Below are 25,355 nucleotides of genomic sequence, written 5' to 3' on the forward strand. Positions count from 1 at the left end.
CGTCAGACCACAGCGAAACGACGGTTGGAGGAAGAGCGCCTCATCTTCCGCCTAGGAACCCTCCAACCACAAGGGATGAACTCGGATTTCACCAGTTTCCTCCCCCCGCCCTGTCTCAGTCAAATCCATCAAATTCAGCACCGCCTTCCTAACCTGAGATCTTCTTCCCGACCTCTCCGCCCCCACCCCAGTCTGATCTATCACCCTCACCTTGACCTCTTTCAACCTATCACATTTCCGACGCCCCTCTCCCAAGTCTCTCCTCCCTACCTTTTATCTTAGCCTGCTGGACAAACTTTCCCCATTCCTGAAGAAGGGCTTATGCCCGAAACGTCGATTCTCCTGTTCCCTGGATGCTGCCTGACCTGCTGCGCTTTTCAAGCAACACATTTCAAGTTCATTTCACTGTTATGATTTAGTTGAAAATCACTGACATGAACTTGTCACATCATTAATTCTGACTGTAAAAACTCTTGAGTAAGTTAGATAGCCTTAAATGAGGTAGAGTACTGTTGTTTGTCATTTATATAAACAATTTGGATGAGAATATAGGAAGCATGGTCAGTAAGTTTGCAGATGACACCAAGATGTATAGTGGACAGTGAAGAAGGTTATCTAAGGTTATTATGGGATCTTGAGCTGAGGAGTGGCAGATGGAGTTTAATTTAGATAAATATGAGGTGTTGCATTTTGCTAAGTCGAAAAGGGCAGGACTTACACAGCTAATTTTAATGTGAAAGGGGAAAGGTTTAAAAGGGACTTGAGGGGCAACTTGTTTACACATGGAAAGAACTGCCAGAGAAAGTGGTATATGCAGATACAGTTATAATATTTAAAAGACATTTGGATAGATATTTGAATAAGAAATGTTTAGAGGGATATGGACCAATTGCAGGCACTATTTTTGTTTGGGATATCTGGTTGGCATGAGGGTCTGGACTGAAGGGTCTATTTTGGTGCTGTATGACTCTATCATTGTGACTCTAAAATTATAAAAGTTGTTTGCTTTTTTTTCCTTCAAGTTTATTCATGATATATCAGTCTCTCCCTCAAGCCCCATTTATTACTTGCAAGTTTGCTACCTGTGGGAATTTGTCAATATAATCGTCTGCTCAAAATATTTGACAGCACTCTGTTTCTAAATGCCAGTGAATGGATTGGGTCAGATGGAATTAGTGTCATGAAAGAAGAAATTATAAAATGTAAGAAATAAAGAAAAAATTGTATTGTGCAGCCCTTTGAACCTATGCTGCCATTCAGTTTTATAATGGCTAATGTTTGACCTCAGTTCGCTTTCTCATAATTTCCTATTTCCCTTGATTCTGTGAGCAACCCCAACTAATGTGGAAATTGAACCCATTGTTGGTGTTACTCTGCACTACAAACCAGTCATCTAGCCAACTGAACCAAACCAACTCTCTTTATGCTTTGTAGGCAATTCAGAGAGGGTTCACTACGTCGATTTCTGGGAAGGAAATATATAATGAAGAATAGTTGACAGGAGTGAAGGATGGTCGTCTTAAGACAAGATTGAGAGAGGCCTTAGCAGTTGTGTACTGAGAGATGACTTTAAGCCTGGTGAGGGATTCTGAAACACCTGGCAAAAGTTTCAGATTAGGGGTAACCACTAAAGAGGAGATAAGGAGGAATTTCTTCTCTTAGGCTATTGATTATTCATTAAATATATTCAAGCCTGTGATCGAAAGACTTTTGAACTAGAAATAGTCCTGGGTTGTGGAAAGCAGGCAGGAAGTTGACTATCAGGCTAAGATCCAATCAGGCATGATTATGTTGAAAGGTGTTGCAGTTTCGGGGCCCTGTTCCTGTTCCTATTTCTTGCATCCATGTAAAATTGATCATTACCTCTTTACATTAGTACTGCATTTCCCCAAATGCTAAGGCAGTTTAACAGCTTTATCATGGACATTTGTATATTCTAGGAAAAATTTGTCACTAAGATTGCTCCATTTTTCACATCCTTGAGCCTTCACTTTACAGTTTACGTTTCTATTATGAAGGGAAAACAGAGATTAATTAATATCTTAAATGTAATGGTATAAATTACTTCAGGACCTTATTTGTCCATTCTAATAATCTACCTTAGACTTCCTGAAGTATTTTTAGTTAATCTTCTTTCTAAACTCCTTTTATATGATCATTAAATGTTAAATATTTTCCTCTTCACCCAGGTCTAACTCAAATTTATGTATGAGGAATACAAGTGAATGTAGGCATTATCCTTCATTTTGTCCATCTGCCAACTTCTTGTCCAGATTTCTACAGTTCTTTGTGATATATTGCTAATTGTTTGGAAGAGGTTTTCTCAAGACTTCTTATCAAAACACCTTCTAAAAGGGCATCTGCTGCATTGCTGAGAAGTTATCCATCCAATTAGTTACTCCAAAATAACTTTTAAAATGTTGTCAAATATAAGTTTCTTCAGGCAGGGCACTTAGCTTGAAGTGGACGAGATGAGTTTAGTTTATATCTATTTGATAAATACGTCAATCAGTGCATTTCAATGGTGAGCTTGGCAGGAAGATGTTTTTTCTTACTTTCTGGTGGCAGTCTGTTGCAGCCTGATCACCAGTTTTTGATTTCTATGTTTAACCAAGCATCTGTACTTTCCTTAAGTTGCTATAGCATTTGAGTGTCGTTAACTTCATTGTTATTTTAACATATTGTGACTCAATCTAATGTCTCCACTGTGTTATTCTAAAGGAAGAGGTTTCTTCTTTGTTTAGAAAGTGTATGCTCATCTGTTACTTTAATTTGCTTTCCTCCTCTCCCCCTCCTCAACCCAGAAGTATATCAGTCATACCAAACGTGGCTGCATTTAACAACAGAGCTCAAGCAGAAATTAAGCTTCAGAACTGGCAGAATGCCCTTAATGATGTTAAAAAAGTGTTGGAGTTAGACCATGGCAACTTGAAAGGTGAGCAATTGTATATTGGTCCAACACCATTAACTGGCTGCTGCACTGACGGTTTTATTCACCCAGACTGAATCTAGGTGGTTCATTTTGACAATTGTCTAGTCCTCTTACTGCCACATTCTCACTATTCCTTTCATTCTTAAGTGTTCTTTCTGCCTAGATAACTTCATACTCCTCCTGACAGTGGTATTGCTTCAACATGTTAATATGACAGTCTATTCTTTTGCCACCAAAACGGAGTGTCAGTTGAATAATTAACTTTGCCAATCCTATTGGATACTTTTGAAATTTGAAATTGCTGGTTTTAAACAATTTGTTGAAGATTTCTGTCTTGCACTCAGCAGGACAAATTGCAAAATACCAGTTCCAGGGGAAAATAACATTTATACAGCTTGAGAGGAGCATGCTGATTGATTGGCAAATGGATTCTGATTAATAGAACATTGCCTTGGAGAACACAATAATTCATCATGATTCACTACGATGCTTTATTTAAATTTATCCGATTTCAAATTTAAAAAGCCTAGCAGTTAAGTGTCAGTGATTACTAATTAGCTATCTTGTGAATTGCCCTGAAGAATGTCAGACAGCAGCTTCAATAAAATGTATCTTTTTCAGCAGCACTAGTGCTGTACTACCAAATGATTTTTTATAAACTGGAGATATTCCACAATACATTAGTTAAGAAAGCAGACAGTCAATATGTTCTTAGAGCCAGTAACATCCAGAATTAAACGTAAAATAACAGGAAAACTCTGATGGAGGGCATCACAAACTTCACAATTAATGGCAACCAAGTCAGGTCCCCTAGATGTTCTCAGTAACCCACCCAGAAAACAGTGATTTGCAAACATTCTACAAAGGCTGACTTGCTACAGAGCATTTTAAGTTTCTCTCCTCAGAAAGGCATTCTGATCCCCAGCCAAAAGTCAATGCTGTACCTAAGTTCTGTAATTATAATCCTCAAAGAGCAGATTATTCAAGGCCCCTCTCAAATCCGATTCCAAGTCCAGCTGCCATGGTCTTCTTTTCTAGCCAAGCAGACCTTCTAGTGAGACTCTGACCCCCACTGTGTTGGCCAGGCTGCACCCTCTTAACTTCTCAGCAATGCTCCTGCCATCTCAGCTTCTTAAAACCCCAAACTTAGCTGCACAGAGCTATCTGTTGCTCCCAAGGTTTCTATGAGCCCTAGCCCAGCCATCAGCACCATAAATCACAGCAGCACATCAGCTGCATGGAGGCTCATTGGCTGCTCCCAACTAACTTCACTAACTGCTGATCAGTGGTTCTTGAACTGATGTGCGTGTTAATATATCCCATCAGGCCTCTGCACCTGGTCCTAGGCTGATTCAAATGGACCAAATCTGCGCGCAGTCTAAACCTTAAATGTTGTTAACAATCTCCAGTCAACTACAGGTCACCCTCCATGTGTGCTGAAAACACACTACCAAAAATTAAAAATGATTTTATCACAATTTATAAAGTTTCCTGTAAAGGGCAGAAAAGGATTTATGCTAGAAGGGCAATTTATGGTAGCTTTATGTGAAAAAGAACATTAATAGGAATACGCACAAACATATATATATTTTACTTCTGAATTTCAATAATCTTCAATTATTCAAAAACGTCCCTGCTGTTCCATTGTTTCTATAGAAAATGTACAAGGCCTTGAAGAAATAAGTTTTGGTAAATTTAGGTGTCTTAAGGTAAATGTTTAGAAATAGCTGGCAAGATATATTTATTTGAACTGAAATAAGCATGTTAAATTAATCTAAAGGGATTTATTGTGGGTTTCTAACAATGTTTATTGATATGGTTATTGCATTGTCCTACATTGTGTTACAGCACATCTACGTCGTGCCACTGTTCATAAACAACTGGGTAACTATCAAGAAGCAAAATTTGATGTGAAGATGGTGTTACAAGCTGAACCAGACAATTCGATAGCAAAGGTAACAACTTAATTTCCCAAGCTGTATTGCAAAATATAAGCAATACAACAGTATAAGATTTTGTACTAAATTGGGCATGTGTTAGCTAGTTTAAACTTTGGAGCAAAAGGTCAAGGAAAAGCAAGTTACCCATGGTTCAGATGGTAGTTCTCCATAGAAAATAGTGAAATGGAATCCATATCATATTACAGTTCTGCAAACCTGAATTATCCTTCCTATTTCCACAAGTCATGATGGTGCATGTTAATGTAGATTTATGAGCAGTATAATGATTTTTTTTTCTAAATCGAACAACAAGTTTGTTTAATCTTTTATTTAAAAATAAATCATTTGTAGCACTTGTAGGCTACCATTATCAGTGATTAAAATTAATACATTGCAGCTTGAATCTGAGTAACCAAATGTCCATTTTCAGAATTTGCTTGAGCAAGTTGAACAGAAGCTGAAAGCTTCTCAGCCTGTTGGGAAAACACAGAAGAAGGGAAAAAAGATGTTTATCAAAGAAATAGAGGGCTCTGATGATGAGAATGAAAGAGAATTGATGAATAAGAATGAAGGTAATAATGACCATCTGATTCTTACAATTTTTGATTCTGATATTTTAGTTAACATTTTTGGATTAAATACTAGTCATAGAGATGTACAGCACCTTCGGTCCAAATCATCCATGCTGACGAGGTATCCTAACCTAACCACTTGGCCCATGTCCCTCTGAAACCTTCCTATTCATGTATCCATCCAGATGCTTTTAAATGCTGTAATTGTACCAATATCCACCACTACTTCTGGCAGCTCATTCCATACATGGACCACCCTCTGCGTGGAAACGTTGCCCCTTACGTCCCTTTTATATCTTTCCCCCTCACCCTGAACCCATACTCTCTACCCCCCCCCCCCTCCTCTCAGGGAAAAGACCTTGTTAGCCTGTCCATGTTCTTCATTATTTTATAGACCTCTCTAAGATCACCCCTCAGCCTCCAACGCTGCAGGGAAAATAGCTCCAGCCTATACAGCCTTTCTCTATAGCTCAAACCTTCCAACCCTGGCAGCATCCTTGTCAATCTTTTCTGAACCCTTTCATGTTTCACAACATCCTTCTGATAGGAAGGAGACTGGATTTGTATGCAATATTCCAAAAGTGGCCGAACCCATGTCCTGTACAGCTGCAACATGGCCTCCCAACTCCTATGCTCTATACTCTGACCAATGAAGGAAAGAATACAAAACGCCTTCTTCACTATCCTACCTACCTGCGACTCTACTTTCAAGGAACTATGAACCTGTACTCCAAGGTCTATTTGTTCAGCAACACTCCCTAGGACCTTAGCATTAAGTTTGTAAGTCCTGCTCTGATTTGCTTTTCCAAAATGCAGCAGCTCATAATTATTTAGATTAGATTAGATTCCCTACAGTATGGAAACAGTCTATTTGGCCCAACAGGTCCATGCTGACCCACCGAAGAGTAATCCACCCAGACCCATTTCCCTCTGACTAATGCACCAAACACTATGGGCAATTTAGTATGGCCAATTCATCTGACCTGCATATCTTTGAAACTACACAGACACTGGGAGCATGTGCAAACTTTACACAGACAGTTGCCCAAGGCTGGAATCGAACCAGGGTCCCTGGCGCTGTGAGGCAACAGTGCAAACACTGAGCCACCATGCCATTTAAATAAAATAAACTCCATCTGCCACTCCTCAGCCCATTGGCCCATCTGATCAAGATCCAATTGTAATGGGAGGTAACCTTCTTCGTTGTCCACTACACCTCCAATTTTGGTGTTATCTGTAAACCTACTAACCATTCTTCCTATGTTCATATCCAAATCGTTTATATAAATGACGAAACGTAGTGGAGCCAGCACCAATCCTTGTAGCACACCACTGGTCACAGGCCTTCAGTCTGAAAAGCAACCCTCCACCATCACCCTCTGTCTTCTACCTTAAAGCCAGTTCTGTATCCAAATGGCTAGATATCCCTGTATTCCATGAGATCTAACCTTGCTAACCAGTCTCCTATGGGGAACCTTGTCCAACACTTGACTGAAGTCCATATAGATCATGTCTACCGCTCTGCCCTCATCGATCCTCTTTGTTACTTCTTCAAAAAACTCAATCAAGTCCTTGAGACATGATTTCCCATGGACAAAGTCTAGTTGACTGTCCTTAATCAGTCCCTGCCTTTCCAAATACATGTACATCCTGTCCCTCAGGATTCCCTCCAACAACATGCCCACCACCGACGTCAGGCTCACCAGTCTATAGTTTTCTGGCTTGTCCTTAGCACCTTTCTTAAATAGTGGCACCACATTAGCCAACCTCCAGTCTTCCAGCACCTCACCTGTAACTATCGATGATACAAATATCTCAGCAAGAGGCCCAGCAATCACTTCCTTAGCTTCCCACAGAGTTTGAAGCTACATCTGATAAAGTCCTGGGGATTTATCCACTTTTATGCATCTCAAGACATCCAACACTTCCTCCTCTATAGTATGGATATTTTTCAAGATCTATTTTTCACCATCTATTTCCCTACATTCTATATCTTCCATGTCCTTTTCCACAGTAAATACTGATGCAAAATACTTGTTTAGTATCTTCCCCATCTCCTGCGGCTCCACACGAAGGCTGCCTTGCTGATGTTTGAGGGGCCCTGTTCTCTCAGTAGTTACCCTTTTGTCCTTAATGTATTTTTCAAAACTCTTTGAATTCTCCTTAATCTTATTTGCCAAAGTTATCTCATATCCCCTTTTTGCCCTCCTGATTTCCCTCTTAAGTATACTTCTCCTGCCTTTATACTCTTCTAAGGATTCATTCGATCTATCCTGTCTAAACCTGACATATGCTTCCTTCTTTTTCTTTACCAAACTCTCAATTTTTTTAGTCATCCAGCATTCTGTATACCTACCAGCCTTTCCTTTCACCCTAACAGGAACATACTGTCTATGGACTGTTGTTATCTCATTTCTGAAGGCTTCCCATTTTCCAGCCGTCCGTTTACCTGCGAACATCTGCCCCAATCAGCTTTAGAAAGTTCTTGCCTAATACCGTCAATATTGGTCTTTCTCCAATTTAGAATTTCAGCTTTTAGACCTGGTCTATCTTTTTTCATCACTATTTTAAAGTTAATAGAATTATGGTCGCTGGCCCCACAGTGCTCCCCCACTGACACGTCAATCACTTGCCCTGACTTATTTCCCAAGAGTAGGTCAAGTTTTGCACCTTTTCTAGGAGGCACATCCACATACTGAATCCGAAAAATTTCTTGTACAAGCTTAACAAATTGAATCAAGCTGAGAATAAAAAAGTGCTGAAGAAAGGGAAAAATGAGCCAAAGCCAGAGTATAAGAGATTGTTAACTAACAGAAATGGGAAGCCAGGAGTCTTTCATAAATACATAAATAGTGAAAGATTTGTCCAAGTAGGGATTTGGCCAAACAGGGACCAAAAGCAGAATAGCTTGTGAAAACCAAGGATATGGCTGTAGTACTAAATGAGTTCTGTGCATCTGTTTTCATTGGAGAAGAGGATGTTGTCAATGCCGCAGTAAATGAGAAAGCAGTGACAATACTAGATAGAATATCTTAAGTATAATGAAAGCACTTAAAAGATTGTCAGTTCTCAAAATACATATGACATCCCACCGAATGCCTCCTAGTTATTAAGGGACATTGTTACACAGTCTTTTAAATATTGCTTTGATATGGAGGAGGTGCCAGAAGGCTGAAGAATTGTCAATCTTATGCACTCCTGTTTAGAAAAGCGAAGAGGATTATGTCTGGCAATTACAAGTCTATTACTCCAACATTGATGGTGGAGAAACTTTTAGAAACCATATTCTGAGACAAAAACAATTGTTATTTGGACAAGAAAGATGAATAAATGAAAGCATTGATTTGTCAAGGGCAAGGTATGTTGATTAATTTGATTGAGCATGTTGATACCCAAATCGAGTATGGTTGGATGTCATGAACTTGAAATTTCAAAATTGTTTCACAAATACCACAGAATAGTCTTGTTGGCAAAATTAATGCCCATGGACTTAAAGGGAGGCCAGTGGCATGAATACAAAATTAGCTAAAGGGGCTGAAGCAGAGACTAACTATGAATAGTTGAGACAGCAGTAAAGTATACAGTAGTGATCCCTAGGTATTTTCTGTTTTTTTGCTGTGTATCAATGCATTACATTTGGCTCTACAGCCACAGTTCCAAAGTTAAACTAAATAAGAGGGAGTAATCTTGGGTAGATGTAGGAAAAGAAGAGGAAAGGTCAGGGCAGGAGAGCAACATAGTAATATGGACAGAAAAAGTCACAGAATTGTGGGAAGGGACTAAGACCAAAAAAATGTACACAAACAAACTACACATCACAAAGGTAATAAAAAGACAAAAGTAAAGCATCTGTGTTTAAATGTACATTGTACTCATAACAAAGTAAATGAATTGATAGTGCATCTTGAAATAAATAAATATGATCTGCAGACCATGACAGAGTCATGTCTGCAGGATGACAAAGATTGGATCCTGTATGTTGAGGAGTGTATGATATTGAAGAAGAAATGAAGCTGCGATAAAGTTAGAGCACTAGTACTTTTAATCAATGATAAAACTAGTGCAATAGTTATTCATGAGGTCAGGATGTACAATCAGTTTCAGTGGAGATGAGGAATGGTAGGTGCAGAATGTCACCATTGGGTGTGGTCTATACTAACATTACCATTAACCCCTAATATTAACTACAATGTGGGACAAAATATACAAGCAAATAATATCATGTGCTTATGATAAATGGCTAGCAATAATCATGGGTGATTTATCCAGAATATTGAGAATTTCTTTGAGCAGCACATTCTGGAAGCAAACAGAGTGCAGATTAAATTCGATTTGATATTATATAATGAGTCAGAATTAATTATTGACCTCAGAGTAAAGGCACCCCTAGGCAGCATTCATCACAACATAATTGAATTTTATATTCAGTTTGAAAGGGAAAAGAATAAGTCTAAGTATTGTATTTTAAAGTTTCGAGGACAACTATCATGACAACTAACTTGAAAGCTGAGCTATTCAAAAATCCTGGGATACTAAGTAGGGGATAGATCAATAGTGATATTTATGGGAACATCTCAAAATACTCAGAACAAATGTATTTCTATTATAAAGAAAAAAACCCAAGGGACAGACCATCTGTGCTTAACTAAATAAGTTAAGGAAACATCAAACTTGGGGCAGGGGTTGTAGCTGACCATGACTGAATGTGACAAAATGGCCACTTATGCTTTTTTTAGCTGACACAAGATGGTTGAAGAAAATTATAGCTTATGCAGCATTTCATTTTGCTCAAATCATGGCCTTCAGAGACAGACAGCAAAATGTCTCTGAAAATCACAATAGAGTCTTAGTAAGACTCTGAATGCAGACGAGAATGCAATTAGTAAGACCCTGATAAAACAGCTCAGGTAAAGACCATCTGATTTGAAATTTCTTATTTTATTATGAAATGAAAAGGGGAAGCTTGACCCACCCTGGATGAGGCCTTCTAAGTAATTATAATTACATATTAAAGTAGACATATTCATACAATAATGTGTTGGACACTGAAAAATTTGATTAGATTTCTGTAGGGAGGCAGCCTTGGACATTGAGGCTGGTTTTGATAAAATCCTTAAGAGATCCTCAATAAGGGTTTGGTACCAGCTAGTTCAAAGTTTGATATTTGAGATTAGAAGAAATGTCTGATCCCACAGTAATCAAGACTTTTTAGGGAACAGTTGTGACATAGTAAATACACAATTGACAAAATCAAATTAAGAGATTTAGCTGAAATCAAATTAAGAAATTTAGCTGAATTTTCTTTAATTCAATAACCATAGGCAGCAGGGATAAACTTTCACTCCATCAGCAGGGAGATTACAGCAACAAAAAGGTCTAAACAGAATAATCTTGTTAGAGTACCAAGAGACAAATAACATTGCAAGGGGTTCGAAACAATTGTGAAACCAGGTCACTGTGACTTTGAGAGAATAGTCACCACATCGCAATCTAATGAATTTGGTAAAAATGACAGAGGAAAACTATAAGACTAAGATGAAAAAGAGGTCATTGTCATCTAGAGCCTTAAAGAATCCAAATAAGCTTCTTTTAATAACTTGATAGAGCTATAAAAGTGATTTGAATTTCATTCCTGTTGTTGAGATTTGAAAAGGTACTATATGAAAAATATTTAAAGCTATGACAATTGTCTATCCTGTTTTCAAATTTGTTTTAAACTGTAAGTGATAGCTGCTGGACTGAGTGACTGTTTATTTCACCTTTTAAAGTTGAGTAAGAGGGAAGCTACTCCCGAAATTGCCAGCATTGACACAGAATCGCAGTATTAGGTGTAATTATATATTTTTTAAGTGACTTTATTTTAGCTGATATTACAAATATTATCACAATGGTAGGAATTAGCATCCTTTCTAATCTTATGTCCTAAGGTTAGCAAGTAATATGAATTGCATGATAGAATTTGAAAAGTCATTAATAATAAGCAAGCATAGGATACAACTGGCAAGTGTCTAAGAAGGGACATAGCAATCAATATTGGAATGTGGTCAATAAGGTGCATCATAGGAGCTCAAGGACAGGTGATTAAGGTGCTGGCAAGCATCATCAGATGATGGAAGGATCAAAGGTTGACCACAAAGTTGTCTATCATTGCTTGTGTGCTCACAGGATTGGATGTGTAGATCAGAGGGGATGTGTCAATGTTGCGTGTAATCATAATAATGCTATATGTATAAATATCCTGCACCTTATTGGGAAGGGTGGAGTGTCTTAGAGTCCTCTCCCATGCTGTGATGGTAAGGAGCTCTGAATAAAGATCACTATTTGTGCTGTTGAACATGGGACTCCGACTCCTCTTTAAAATCCCTCTTCACTACGGTACAAAGATGAGTGGTCCGATGATTGGTCAGAATGTAAAGAACAGCTGAGAATGACTAAAATATTAATCATGAGAAAGAAATGAGTGTGTGATGGGAAGCTAGCTAGCAATGTAAAAATCGATTGTAAGAGTTTCTATAGATACCTAACAAGTAGAAGAGTAAATAAAATTTGTGTGTCCTCTGGAGAGTGAGGAATGGGAAGTTAATGGAAGATAATAAGGAAACAGCAGAATTCCTCCATTCAGGAAGGAAAGAAGGGAGGCAAGAAACTATAGGTCAATTAGTTTGCAGTCTGTTGTGATGATGGTTTTAGAGTTCATAATTAAGAATGCTATAGCTGGGCATCTAGAAAAATTAAAGGTAGCTGGGAAGAGTCAACATTGTTTCTTAAAGGGAAATCCTGTTTAACCAATTTACAGTAGTTCTTTGAAGGAGTAACGTGCTGTGGATAAAAGGGAGCCGTTGATATGTGGTACTTAGGTTTCAGGAAGGCATTTGATAAGGTGCCACAAAAGTTAATTGTGCAAAGCAGCAACTCATAGTGTTTCAATTACATACTAGCATGGATAGAAGATTAGCTGGCTACCGAAATTGCCCGTAGTGTTGGGTAAAGGGGTAAATGTAGGGGAATGGGTAAATGTAGGGGAATGGGTGGGTTACGCTTTTTCTGATCGGCAGAATGTGGCAAGTAGGGTCCTGCAGGAGTCTCAACTTTTATAATATATATCAGTTAATGGAATGAGGGGAACAAAGGCATAGTAGCTAACTTTGCAGATGATGCAAAAGTAGGTAAGAAAGTATGGTAAAGAGGGCTTAAGGTTGCAGAGCAATGTAGATAAGTTGAGTGAATGGGCAAAAATACAAGACAGAATGCATTTCGGGAAAACAAAAAATTGGTTATTTTGACAGGAAGAACAAAAAAAAGTAAAGGATTAGCTGTGAAAGACTGCAGAATTCCAAATGCAGAGGGATTGATGTGTTCTAGAGCATGAGTCACAAAAGGTTAATGTGCAAGTACAGTAAAAATTAAGAAGGCTAATGGGAACCTATCCTTCGGTATGAGAGGAAATTATGAAATTAAGCATTGCGTCAAGCATCAGATCGCATCTCGAATTCCTTGTGCGGTTTAGGTCTCATTATTCAAAGAAGGATCAAATACATTGTGAGTAAATCATTTCAACCTTACTAGGTTGAGGCCTGCAATAAATTGGTCCGATGAGGAAAGGTTGGACAATCCAGACTTATTGGAGTAAGTTCTCTGGTCATGTGCTGCATGTCTGTAATAGTTGTGTATACAATGTTTGGGAAAATGCGTATCTGTAATAGTTGTGTATACAATTTTTGCGTGTGCGTCACGTGTTCAATTCATCAAAATCAATTTTTGTAATATCAGATGTAGTTCAATTGTTTTTCACATGGTGGCACTGTCAACACTAAGAAAAATTGAATTGCTGTATTTGCTTAGTTCTGAGTCTCTCAGTTCTCAGTTTCAATTTACTTCACATTCTCGCTTTTAATCCTCTATTAATAGACACGGAATATCAAATGTAGTTTCTTCACAACATTTATCCTCATGCCTTCAAGGGTCTGTATACGTGCAACCCCAGGCTTTGTGTTCCTGTCCTCTCTCTAAAAATGTATCATTTTATTTCTCGTTTCTTTCCTCACGCGTCCTACCAAAACATGTCATTCAACTTATCTCCGCACTAAATTTTATCTGCGATGTATCTGCTCAGTTCGCTCGCTAGTCCACATCTGCAAATATATGAATTTAGAGCAGAGGTAGGCTTTTCAGCCCCTCCAGTTTGCTTCACTAATCAATAACACCATGGCTGATTTGTTTGTGCTTTGAATGCTAAAACCTAAATCAGTCTTTTGAGTCATAGTGATACACACCAACTGACCAGATATCCTAAATAAATCTAGTCCCATTTGCCAGCATTTCAGCCATTTCCCTCTAAACCCTTCCTCTTCATATACCCATTCAGATGCATTTTAAATGTAGTAATTGTACCAGCCTCCATGACTTCCTCTGGCAGTTCATTCCATACGCGCATCACCCTCTGTGTAAAAAGAAAGTTGTCCCTTAGGTCTCTTGTATGTTTTTCTCCTCTCATCTAAAATCTATGCCCTCTAGTTTTGGACTTACCCACCCCAGGGAAAAGACCTTGTCTATTTACCTTATCCATGCCCCTCCTGATTTTATAAACCCCTATAAGGTCACCCCTCAGCCTCTGCTGCGCCAGGGAAAACAGCCCCAGCCTATTCAGCCTCTCCCTATAGCTAAGACCCTCTAACCGTGGCAACACCTTTGTAAATCTTTTCTGAACCCTTTCAAGTTTCACAACATCCTTTCTATAGCAGGGAGACCAGAACTGCACGCAATATTCCAGTAGGCCTAATCGTTGACCTGTACAGCTGCAAAATGACCTCCCAAATCATATACTCAATGCACTGACCAATAAAGGCAAGCACACCAAATGTTGTTGTCACTGTTCTACCTGCCTCTGATTCCACTTTCAAGGAACTATGAACCTGCATTCCAAGGTCTCTTTGTTCAGCAACACTCCCCAGGACCTCATCATTAAGTGTATAAGTCCAGCCCTGACTTCCCTTTCTGAAATGAAACACCTTGCATTCATCTAAATTAAACTCCATGTGCCAATCCTTGGCCCACTGGCCCATCTGATCATGATCCCATTGTACAGGTAACCTTTTTCGCTGTCTACCACACCTCCAATTTTGGTGTCATCTGCAAAATTGCTAACCAAATCTCCGATTTTCACATCTAAATCATTTATATAAATGGCAGAAAACAGTGACCCCTATACCAATCCTTGTGGCACTCCACTGGTCACAGCCCCTCATCTGAAAAGCGCCACTCCACCACCACCCTCTGTCTTCCACCTTCGAGTCAGTTCTGTATCCAAATGGCTAGTTCTCCCTGTATTCCATGAGATCTAACCTTGCCTACCAGTCTACCATGAGGAACCTTGTCAAATGTCTTACTGAAGTCCATATAGATCACATCCACCAGTCTACCCTCAACCATTCTCTTTGTTACATCTTCAAAGAACTCACTTAAGTTCATGAGACATGATTTCCCACGCAGAAAGCCATGTTGACCATTCCTAAAAAGTCCTTGCCTTTTCAAATACATGCTGAAAATGTGTTGCTGGAAAAGCGCAGCAGGTCAGGCAGCATCCAGGGAACAGGAGAATCGACGTTTCGGGCATAAGCCCTTCTTCAAATACATGTACATTCTCTCCCTCAGGATTCCCTCCAACAACTTGCCCGCCAGTGATGTTAGGCTCACCGTGAGCCAGCCTCCAGTGTTCTGGTACCTCACCTGTGGCTATTGATGATACAAATGTCTCAGGAAGGTACCCAGCAATCTTTTTCCTAGCTTCCCACAAAGTTCTAACGTATACCTGATTAAGTCCCAGGTTTTATTCACCTTTTTGTGTTTTGAGCGGTCCAGCATCACCTCCTCTATAATATGGACATTTTTCAAGATGTTTCCCCATTTTCTTTATCTTCCATATTCTTCTCCACAGTAAACACTGATGCAAAATACTCTTTTAGTATCTCCTGCAGTTCCACCCATAAGTGACCTTGCTGATCTTTAAGGGTCCTATTCTCTTCCTAGTTACCCTTTTGTCCTTAATGTATTTTTAGAATCCCTTTGGATTCTCCTTAACCATATTTGCCAAAACTATCTCATGTCCCCTGTTTGCCCTCCGTATTTTCCTCTTAAGTATACTCCTACTGCTTTTATACTCTTCTGGAAAATCTCTCAATTTCTGCTGTCTCTACCTGACATATGCTTGCTTCTTATTCTTGACCGAAACCTCAATTTCTCTAGTCATTCAGCATTACCTACACCTACCAGCCTTGCACTTCATCCGAACAGGAACATACTGTCTCTGGAATCTGGTTATCTCATTTTCCCAACTTTCCTGCTATCCTTTTATCTGTGAACATCTGTTCCCCTGTCAACATTTGAGAGTGCTTGCTTAATACTGTCAAAATTGATCTTCCTTTAGTTTAAAACTTTAACTTTTTGATCTAATCTATCCTTTTCCATCACTTTTTAAAAAAACTAATAGAATTGTGGCCCCAAAGTGCTCCCCCACTGACACTTCAGTCACTTGTCCTGCCTTATTTCCCAAATGTAGGTCAAATGTTGTACCTTCTCTAATAAATATGACCATATACTGAATCAGAGCACTTTTTTTGTACACACTTAGCAAACTCCTCTCCGTCCAAGCCCTTAAAACTATGGCAGTCCCAGTCTTTGTTTGGAAAGTTAGAATCCTCTACCACACCCATCTTATTATTCTTATAATAACTGAAATCTGCTTACAAATTTGTTTCTTAATTTCTAGCTGATTATTCGGGGGGGGGGTTCCATAATATAATCTCAATAAGGTGACCATCCCTTTCTTATTCCTCAGTTCCACCTAAATAACTTTCCTGGACATATTCCCAGGAATATACTCTCTAAATACAGCCATAATGTTATCCTTAATCAAAAACACCACTCCCACTCCTCTTTTGCCCCCCTTTCTGTCCATCCTATCACATCTATACTCTGGAACATTAAGCTGCCAGTTCTTGCCATCCCTGAGCTAAGTCTCTAATTGCTATGATGTCCTAGTCCCATGTTCCTAACCATACTGAGTTCATCTGTGTTCCCTGTTAGGCCTCTTGCATTGAAATAAATGCAGTTTAATTTATCAGACCTACCTCATTCTCTACTTTGTTCCTGCCTACCCTGTCTGTTTGAGTTACTCTTTACCCTTGAGGACCTCCTTTTTAAACTCCTAACTACCTATATTGTCTCCTCAGAGACTCACCCTTTTTACTTCTTATGTCCTTAGTTCCAATGTGTAGAATGACCTCCTGCTGGTCCTGCTCCCCTTCGAGAATATTCTGCACCCTCTCCGAGTATCTTTGATCCTGGCTGTGGGAAGGCAACACACCATTCTCAGACTGATCACTTTCTGCACTATCTCCCAGGGTCCCACCACCCCTTATGAGTTTACATCCTGAACAGCTCTAGCAAATTTCTCTGCCAGTATCTCAGTCCCCTTCCAGTTTAGATACAATCTGTTGTCCTTATACAAGTCACTTCTACCCAAGAAGGCATTCCAATCATCCAAAAATGTGAATCGTTCTCCCCTGCACTAGCTCCTCAGCCACGCATTCATCTTCTCTATCCTCCTATTCCTGCCCTCACTAGCTTATGGCAGTGGGAATAATCCAGATAATTTTACCCTTGAAGACCTCCTTTTTAAATTCCTGCCTAACTTCCTATATTGTCTCCTCAGAGTCTCACCCTTTTTACTTTATATGTCGTTAGTTCCAATGTGTAGAACGACCTCCTGTTGGTCCTGCTCCCCTTCGAGAATATTCTGCACCCTCTCCGAGATATTTTTGATCCTGGCTCTGGGGAGGCAACATACCATTCAGATGTCTTGTTGACAGCTGCAGAATTGTCTGTCTGTGCCTCTAACTAGAGAGGCCCTTGTCACAATCAGTCGCTTGGAACCTGGTGAGCCCTTCATTACTTTAGATCCAGCTTGGTACCAGAAACCTGGCTGTCAGTGTTGTACTCCCTTGAGAGTCATCACCCCTGACATTTTCACTGGGATAGCCAAAGAAGACTCCTTTAATACCTGCCTCCCTCTCCAAACTTACCTGGAAGTCACCCATCAGCCTGACTATATCTTCAATTTATCACCTTCTCTGCAACAGCCAGCCATCACACCCCCTAGCTCCTGTAAATTCCTTATTGCTTCTAACTGCTGCTCCAACTGATCCATGCGATCCGAAAGGATTCTCAACCAAACACACCTCCTGCAGACATAATCATCAGTAACATGGAAACTGTCCTAATTTCCCACATCCAATTCTGCAGACCCAGAAAATAGCAGTCTTACTGCTCTAGAAACTGTTCCAGACTAGCTTAGTACCTATGTATTCATATTTTTAAAATTTAATCAAGAGACAGATCTCAATAACAACACAATCACAAAAGCCCCACTCTACTCACTATTATAGATTTGCAAAAGAAAACCAGTAAAGTTACACATTTTAAAAAGCCAATTAGTTGTTCCTTGCTGTGAGCTCTAATCCACAGGTTTCTCCAAGGTCAGCTATGAATTTCGCTGTTTGTTTATTTTTCTTGTAACAAACTCAGATGTCCAGAGATGCTTGAAAACAGATAGCGAAGGCGGCAGATATGGCGGGTTACTGCCAGATGAGACAGCAGTCCAGGTTTCTTTCTCTGTTTGAATCACTGTCTATGTGGTCACTGCCCCTTTTTGTCTTCCTCCTTTTTAAAATGCTGTTGTTTTCATCTTTTTTTACCCCAAAGTTCCAAAACAACACAACAGCTTATGTAAAAAGTATTTACTGCTCCTAGAATTCGAGGAAGCGGTTCCATCCCTGAAAATACCTCAAAGAAGAAGCAGCTCTCACATCTACATCCATCCCCCATCTTGTTATGTAAAAAAAACAATCATAGCTTTCTTCTAACAGGCTACTAAAAATTCAATAACAAATATTTTTAAAGTAGCTTCAAGTGACTTTAAATATAATGTTTTTGTTATTTCTGACATTTTACTTGTTTTAATCCAAATTATATTGTTATTAAATTATAACTACATATATTTACCTATAGTTGTCAGCTTGGTTCAGTGGTACCATTTAGTTCTGACTCTGAGCTTGAGATTTCAAACCCAATTTCAATTATTTGAGTACATAACCTGGGTTGATGCATCAAAGCAATAATGAGAGAATTCAGCATTGTCACAAATATTGAGGGCTAAATTGGTTAACCATCAAAAGTGCATGCAGGGACAATTATATGTGAAAAACCAGAGTACATTTGATCTAAGTGCTACCTGCTCATTATTATGATTTCTGTGTGCAACTGGTGTTGACTTGCAGCATTGATTGGTCGTATCAGCAGAGAGCCAATCTTAATTTATAACTTCTACTGGAAGCCTACCTGTTTCTTTAAAGGGATGGGAAATTTTGACTGGGGTAAATAGTAGACTTTCTTTGTAAATTGAATCAAATGCAGCAGGAAAGGTTTACATTTATATTATATCTTTCAGGACCGCCACACATTTCAAAGACAATGAAAGAATTGAAATGGCTGTGAAGGAGATTGCAGGAGGAGTAGGGATAAGAAGGAAACTCGAGAAGGGGTACAGGGATGAGGAAGGCTGCAAAAAGAGTATGGGTCAGAAGGAGGCTGCAAGGGGTTTGGGAGAAAAGGAGAGGTATGATGAAATTCAGAGGCTGCTAAGGAAGTGGGTGGGAAAAGAAGCCAGGGTGATCGAATGGGACAACCAGGCTATGAGGATTATGAGTGGTAAAGAAGACTGCAATGGAGGTGGGAACGAGGAGCAGGCTGAAAATAAGAGTGAACGGTTTCAAATCTACCTACCAGGGAGTACTCAGTTAGCTGGGATCTGAGAAAGTTTCAAGTCACTGAGGTAATGAATTCCTTGCAAATGAATGTGGAATGTCTACTGTAGACCTGTCCAAGTTCAGGAGCTACCAAACTTGGCAAAAAAAAGTAGTAGATCCTACCACAATGAACACTTGTCAGCAATTAAATTTAAATCTAAATTGGGATCCAAGGTGCAGTAATTAAGTCTGTAATGGTCTGGTTAAAAAGTTCCAGCTTTGTTCATACGTGACAGAAATGCATTAGTTGCAACTTCCACCAGTCTGCGGAAGATAGGTAGTGCGGTGGCGTTTCAAGTATAGATTTGTGTGTCTGTTAATTTGGGGGAAGGAAATCTTTGTTGTAATTTAGGGCTGCTATTTTGTACCAGTTCAAATACTGTGGTGTCTATGGAATTAATGGTTTCATTCTGTAACCTTAGGTTTAGTAGAGAGTTGATACTTATTGAATATGTTGATGAATTATTCTGATTTGTTTGTGTGAGAGTCCAACTACCCATGTTTCACCATAAATACAGAAGGTATTGTTACTAAACAAAATGTCATGAAATAAGTGAATGTAATAGTGAAGAAGTTGCCCCCAAAAATCAAAATGTAGTGCTTAAAAAAAAATCTCAAGAGGAATCAGAGCAAGTTATTCCAACATAAAAACCACCTCAAACACTTATTTGCCAAATGGTAACCCCTCCCTACAATGTTTCCATTGAAGTTGCCTCTCATCTTTCCCATCCCATGAGCATTATTCTAATGTCTCGCAAGCTCCCCTAAACTCTCTCAAAATAAGTGTGGAGATGGACAGTTCAGCCCTTCGAGCATGGCTGTTATCTGTTACATTTCAAATTCCACATTCCCATGTATCCCAAGAACCTTTTACGCCCTTGCCAAACAAGAATCTATCTACCGATGTCTGAAGAATATTCAATGACCCATTCCACAACATTCTAAAGCAGAGAGTTTCAAACTCTTATGACTCTGAGGGGGGAGCAAAACTCCCATTCACTACTGACCTAAAAGAGTGATTCCTGATTTTAAAATAATCCCTCTTAGCTCTGTGCTTACCCTCAGGGGAAACATCCTTTCTACATTGACAAGAGCAGTCAGGAATCAACTCACCTCTGACTTCCTAGCAGAGCGGTTTAGGGAACATCTCCAGGACACCCGCACCAATCAACCACACCGCCCTGTGGCCCAACATTTCATCTCCCCCTCCCACTCTGCCGAGGACATGGAGGTCCTGGGCCTCCTTCACCGCCGCTCCCTCACCACCAGACGCCTGGAGGAAGAACACCTCATCTTCCGCCTCAGAACACTTCAACCCCAGGGCATCAATGTGGACTTCAACAGTTTCCTCACTTCACCTTCCCCCACCTCACCCAAGTTCCAAACTTCCAGCTCAGCACTGCTGTGCCCTTCCAGCACCACTAATCCAGAATCTGGTTTCCAGCATCTGCAGTCATTGTTTTCATCTAAATTTCTGGAAATCATCCCAGCCGGATCAACCTATCCTAATAAAGTTAAAAACCACACAACACCAGGTTATGGTCCAACAGATTTATTTGGAAGTACAAGGTTTCAGAGCCTCATAAGATTAACTTACTCATCAGGTATCAATCTAATAATTTGCTCTGAACCACCTCTTTCACATTCTGGTCCTTTTGGAAGAAAGTTGTGAAACTTGAAAGGGTTCAGAAAAAATTTACAAGGATGAAACCAGAATCGAACAGTTTGAGCTATAAGAAGAGGCTGAATAGGCTGGTGCTGTCTTCTCTGGAGCTGATGGGTGACCTTATTGAAGTGTTTAAAGCATGAGGGGCATGGATAGGGTGAATAGCCAAGGTTAGGGGAATCTAAAACTAGAGGGAAAAGGTTTAAGGTGAGAGGGGAAAGAGTTAAAAGGGACCTTGGGGGCAACTTTTATGCAGAGGGTGGTGTGCTTATGGAATGAGCTGCAAGAGAAAGTGGTGGGGGTTGGTACAATGGAAAGGCATCTGGATGGGGGTATGAATAAGAACAGTTTAGAGGGATATGGGCCAAATACTGACAAATGAGACTAAATTAATTTAGGATATCTGGTTGGCATGGATGAGTTGAACCAACGTGTCTGTTTTTGTGCTGTGCATCTCTATAAGTCTATTTACATCCTTCCTGTAAAAAGGAGTTTCTCATAATACTAAGATGTGGCCTCAACAATACTCTATAGTTAAAGCATAAAATCTTTCATTTCCTCCCGTGGAAAACGATAACATAACATTAGCCTTCTTGATTTCATGCTTTACCTGCATACTAACATTTTGTAACTCATGCATTGTGAGTCCATCTACAGCATGTAGACTCCAGTAGTTCAAGAAGACAGCTCACCACTACCTTCTCAAGCACAACTCAGGATGAGCAATAAATGCTGGTCAGTCAGCAATACTCACATCCTACAAATGTATTAAAAACCAACTGCACTAGAACACCTAAATCGTTCTGCATTTTAGAATTCTGATGCGGTTCTCCATTTAAATAATGCTCAGCTTTTTCATTCTCCACGCCAAAGTGAATAACTTCACATTTTCCTACATTATACTCTACCAACCAGATTTTTACCTGCTCACTTAAACAATCTATACCATGCTGCAAAATCCATATGTCTTCTTCGCAACATATTTTCTTACCTGTTTGGTGGAAAGACTTAACAGCCATCTAGGTTTGTGTAATATGTCACATCAGTCATATTTTACTTCGATCTTTTACTTGTAAATTCTGTGTCCTATGTATCCTCCCCACTAACTACCTGATGAAGGAGCAGTACTCCAAAAGTTTGTATTTTCAAATAGTTCTGTTGGATTATAACCTGGTGTTGTGTGATTTTCAATTTTGTCCACCCCAGTCCAACACTGGCACCTCCACATCATGGCTATCTATTTAGTGTCATTTGTGACTGTAGCTACCTTGTCTTTGCTCCCTTACTTAACTCATTTATAAACTTTGAAGGCCCAGCCAAGTCCCTGCAGGATTCCTGCCAATTAGACAAATCCTTATTTATGCATAATGTCTATTATTGACAGCCAGCCAATTTTCTATGCTTGCAAATATGTTACCTCCATGAACTTTTATTTTCAGTAATAATGTTATTAAATGCTTTCTGGAAATCCAGGTGCAGTATATCTACAGGATCCCCTTTATCCACAGCATATTTTATTTCCCTTAAAAAAACTCCAATAAATTGATTAAATGTAAATTCCCTTTGACGAAACTCTTCCTGATTACCTAGGAACAAGAGTAGGCCATTCAGCCTGTCAGGGCACCCCTACCATTCAATACGATCATTGAAAATGGAACACATCAATGCCTTTTACTCGCAGCATCCCCATAACTTGTTCACCACTGGTAATTATAAATCTATTCACCTCTGCCTTATGCTCACTCAAAGACTGAGTTTCCACAGCCTCTGTGGTAGACAATTCCAAAGGTTCACAACTTTCTGGGTAAAATCATTTCTCCTCATCTCTGACCTAAGTGGCATTCTGCTTATTTTTAAATAGTGCCCCTTGGCTTCAGACTACCCAAACAGCAGAAACATCTTATCCATTTCCATCCTTTTAAATATTTTGTATGTTTCAATTAGATCAGTTTTCATCTTTGAAAGTCTAGAGAATGCAAACCAAGTTTGCCAAATCTCTCTTCATAAGACTGTTCTACCACCCTGGAAACCAATCTGATGAACCTTCATTTCACCGCCTCCAAGGTAGTAATTTCTTTCCCAAGATAAGGAGAGCAAAGCTGCACACAGTTCTCCAGGTGTGGTCTAACCAAGCTACCATACAATTAAAGCAATATTTAACTATTCCTGTACTCAACTCTTACAATAAAAGCTAACATTTCATTTGTCTTCCTATAATTTACACATTAGCTTTCATTGACTCACCCAGGTCTCTTGCATCTACACTTACTAGCCTCTTACCATTTAAGAAATAATCTGCACAGCTGTTTCTCCTGCCTAAGTGAATAATCATATATTTTTCCACATTATATTCCATCTGCCATGTTCTTGCCTATTAATGAAACCTGTCCAATCCCCATTTACATTTTCCTCACGGTACTTATTCCTGGTTAGCTTTGTAATCACATGCAAATTTGGAAATATTACATTTTGGTTCCCAACTCCAAATCATTGATACATATTTTGAACAACTGGTGCCCAAGAACTGATCCAACAAGTTTGTCAAACATGATTTCCCATTCGCAAATCCATGTTGACTATCGCCAATAAGACTCATCTCAATCTGTTTAATAGATTCTAGCATTTTGCTACCATTGATTTGAACTAACAGATCTTAGTTCTGGTTTCTCTCTTGCTCCCTTCTTGACATTTTCCACTTTCCATCCACAGGAATCATTCCAGATCTATTGAATTTTGGAAGATAATGGGGCAGCATGGTGGCTCAGTGGTTAGCACTGCTGCCTCACAGCACCAGGGAGCTTGGTTGGATTCCAGCCTCGGGCTACTGTCTGTGTGGAGTTTTCACATTCTCCCAGTGTCTGCATGGGTTTCCTCCAGGTGCTCCGGTTTCCTCCCACAGTCCATAGATTAGATTCCCTACAGTGTGGAAACAGGCCCTTCGGCCCAACTAGTCCACACCGACCCTCCAAAGAGTAACCCACCCAGACCCATTCCCCATATTTATCCCTGACTAATGCACCTAACTCTATGGGCAATTTAGCATGACCAGTTCACCTAACCTGCACATCTTTGGACTGTGGGAGGAAACCGGGGCACCAGGAGGAAACCCATGCAGACAAGGGGAGAATGTGCAACACAGTGGCCCAGTGGTTAGTACTACTGCCTCACAGCGCCAGGGACCTGGGTTCTTGTGCAGGCCAGGTGAATTGGCCATGCTAAATTGACCGTAGTGTTAGGTGCATTAGTCAGAGGGAAATGGGTCTGGGTGGGTGGCGTCGGTGTGGACTTGTTGGGCTGAAGGGCCTGTTTCCACACTGTAGGGAATCTTTAAAAAAAAAAAATCACTAATACATTGACTATCTCTATAGCCACATCTTTCAATACTTTGGGAAGTAGAATATCAGGTCCTGGGTATTCATCAACTTTCAGCCCCATTTATTTCTCTAGTATAGTTTCCTTTAAAACAATAATTTCCTTCCTCCTCATTCTTTTTCGGTACTTAGGTCTCTAGTTCTAGGGGATTTCTTGCATCTTCCTCAGTGAAAACAGGCACAAATCATTTTCTTCGTGACCTGCAACACATTATCAATGAGGATGAGCACCTCACCAAGACCTTCCCCACACCTCCACTACTTGCCTTTAAACAACCGCTAAACCACAAACAGATCATTGTTCGTAGCAAATTGCCCGGCTCTCAGGACAACTCCATACAACCCTGTCACGGTGGACGCTGCAAGACGTGTCAAATTGTGGGCATAGATACCACTATTACGCCCTTCAGCCCAACAAGTCCACACCGACGCCACCCACCCAGACCCATTTCCCTCTGACTAATGCACCTAACACTATGGTCAATTTCTCCTTTGCCCATTATAAATTCTCCTGACTCTGCCTTTATTACAGCTAAAAATCACACAACACCAGGTTATAGTCCAACAGGTTTAATTGGAAGCACACTAGCTTTCGGAGCGACGCTCCTTCATCAGGTGATAGTGGAGGGCTCGATCGTAACACAGAATTTATAGCAAAAATTTTCAGTGTGATGTAACGGAAATTATACATTGAAAAATTGATTGTCTGTTAAGCCTTTCATCTGTTAGAATGCAGTGATAGTTTCACTTCTTTCATGTGTAAATCACAAAACCTTTTTATTAAAGTTGCATTCTCGGGTTAGCTGTTAACAATGGTGATAGCTAGACAATATGTTGAAGGTGTTAGCCCCCTGTGTTCTCTGTCTATGACCTGATGTTTAGATTGATTCTAATCTAAAAAGTGAGATAACAGAGTTTTACATAAATTCATGCAGTTTTTAAGCTCAGAGTTCTACATGAATGTATGCAGTTTTTGAGCAAAGTGCAATGTAACTCTGAAAGTACCAAAAAA

At 39.7% G+C, this 25,355-nt stretch overlaps 1 protein-coding gene across 4 annotated transcripts in view; it reads left to right on the forward strand.

Annotated features, from left to right (window-relative positions):
• The window catches only part of LOC122549145 (sperm-associated antigen 1-like), a 138,093-nt gene that overhangs the window by 30,219 nt on the left and 82,519 nt on the right, over nucleotides 1-25,355 (forward strand). For 3 of the 4 annotated variants that reach the window (XM_043688485.1, XM_043688483.1, XM_043688486.1), the window contains 3 exons: nucleotides 2,805-2,935; nucleotides 4,781-4,887; nucleotides 5,303-5,444. In XM_043688485.1, the coding sequence (XP_043544420.1) occupies nucleotides 2,805-2,935; nucleotides 4,781-4,887; nucleotides 5,303-5,444 (380 nt within the window). The remainder of the gene's footprint in view (nucleotides 1-2,804; nucleotides 2,936-4,780; nucleotides 4,888-5,302; nucleotides 5,445-25,355) is intronic. The other variant, XM_043688484.1, reaches the window with a different exon arrangement.

Source organism: Chiloscyllium plagiosum, chromosome 4, assembly GCF_004010195.1.
Source record: "Chiloscyllium plagiosum isolate BGI_BamShark_2017 chromosome 4, ASM401019v2, whole genome shotgun sequence".
Lineage (NCBI taxonomy): Eukaryota > Metazoa > Chordata > Chondrichthyes > Orectolobiformes > Hemiscylliidae > Chiloscyllium > Chiloscyllium plagiosum.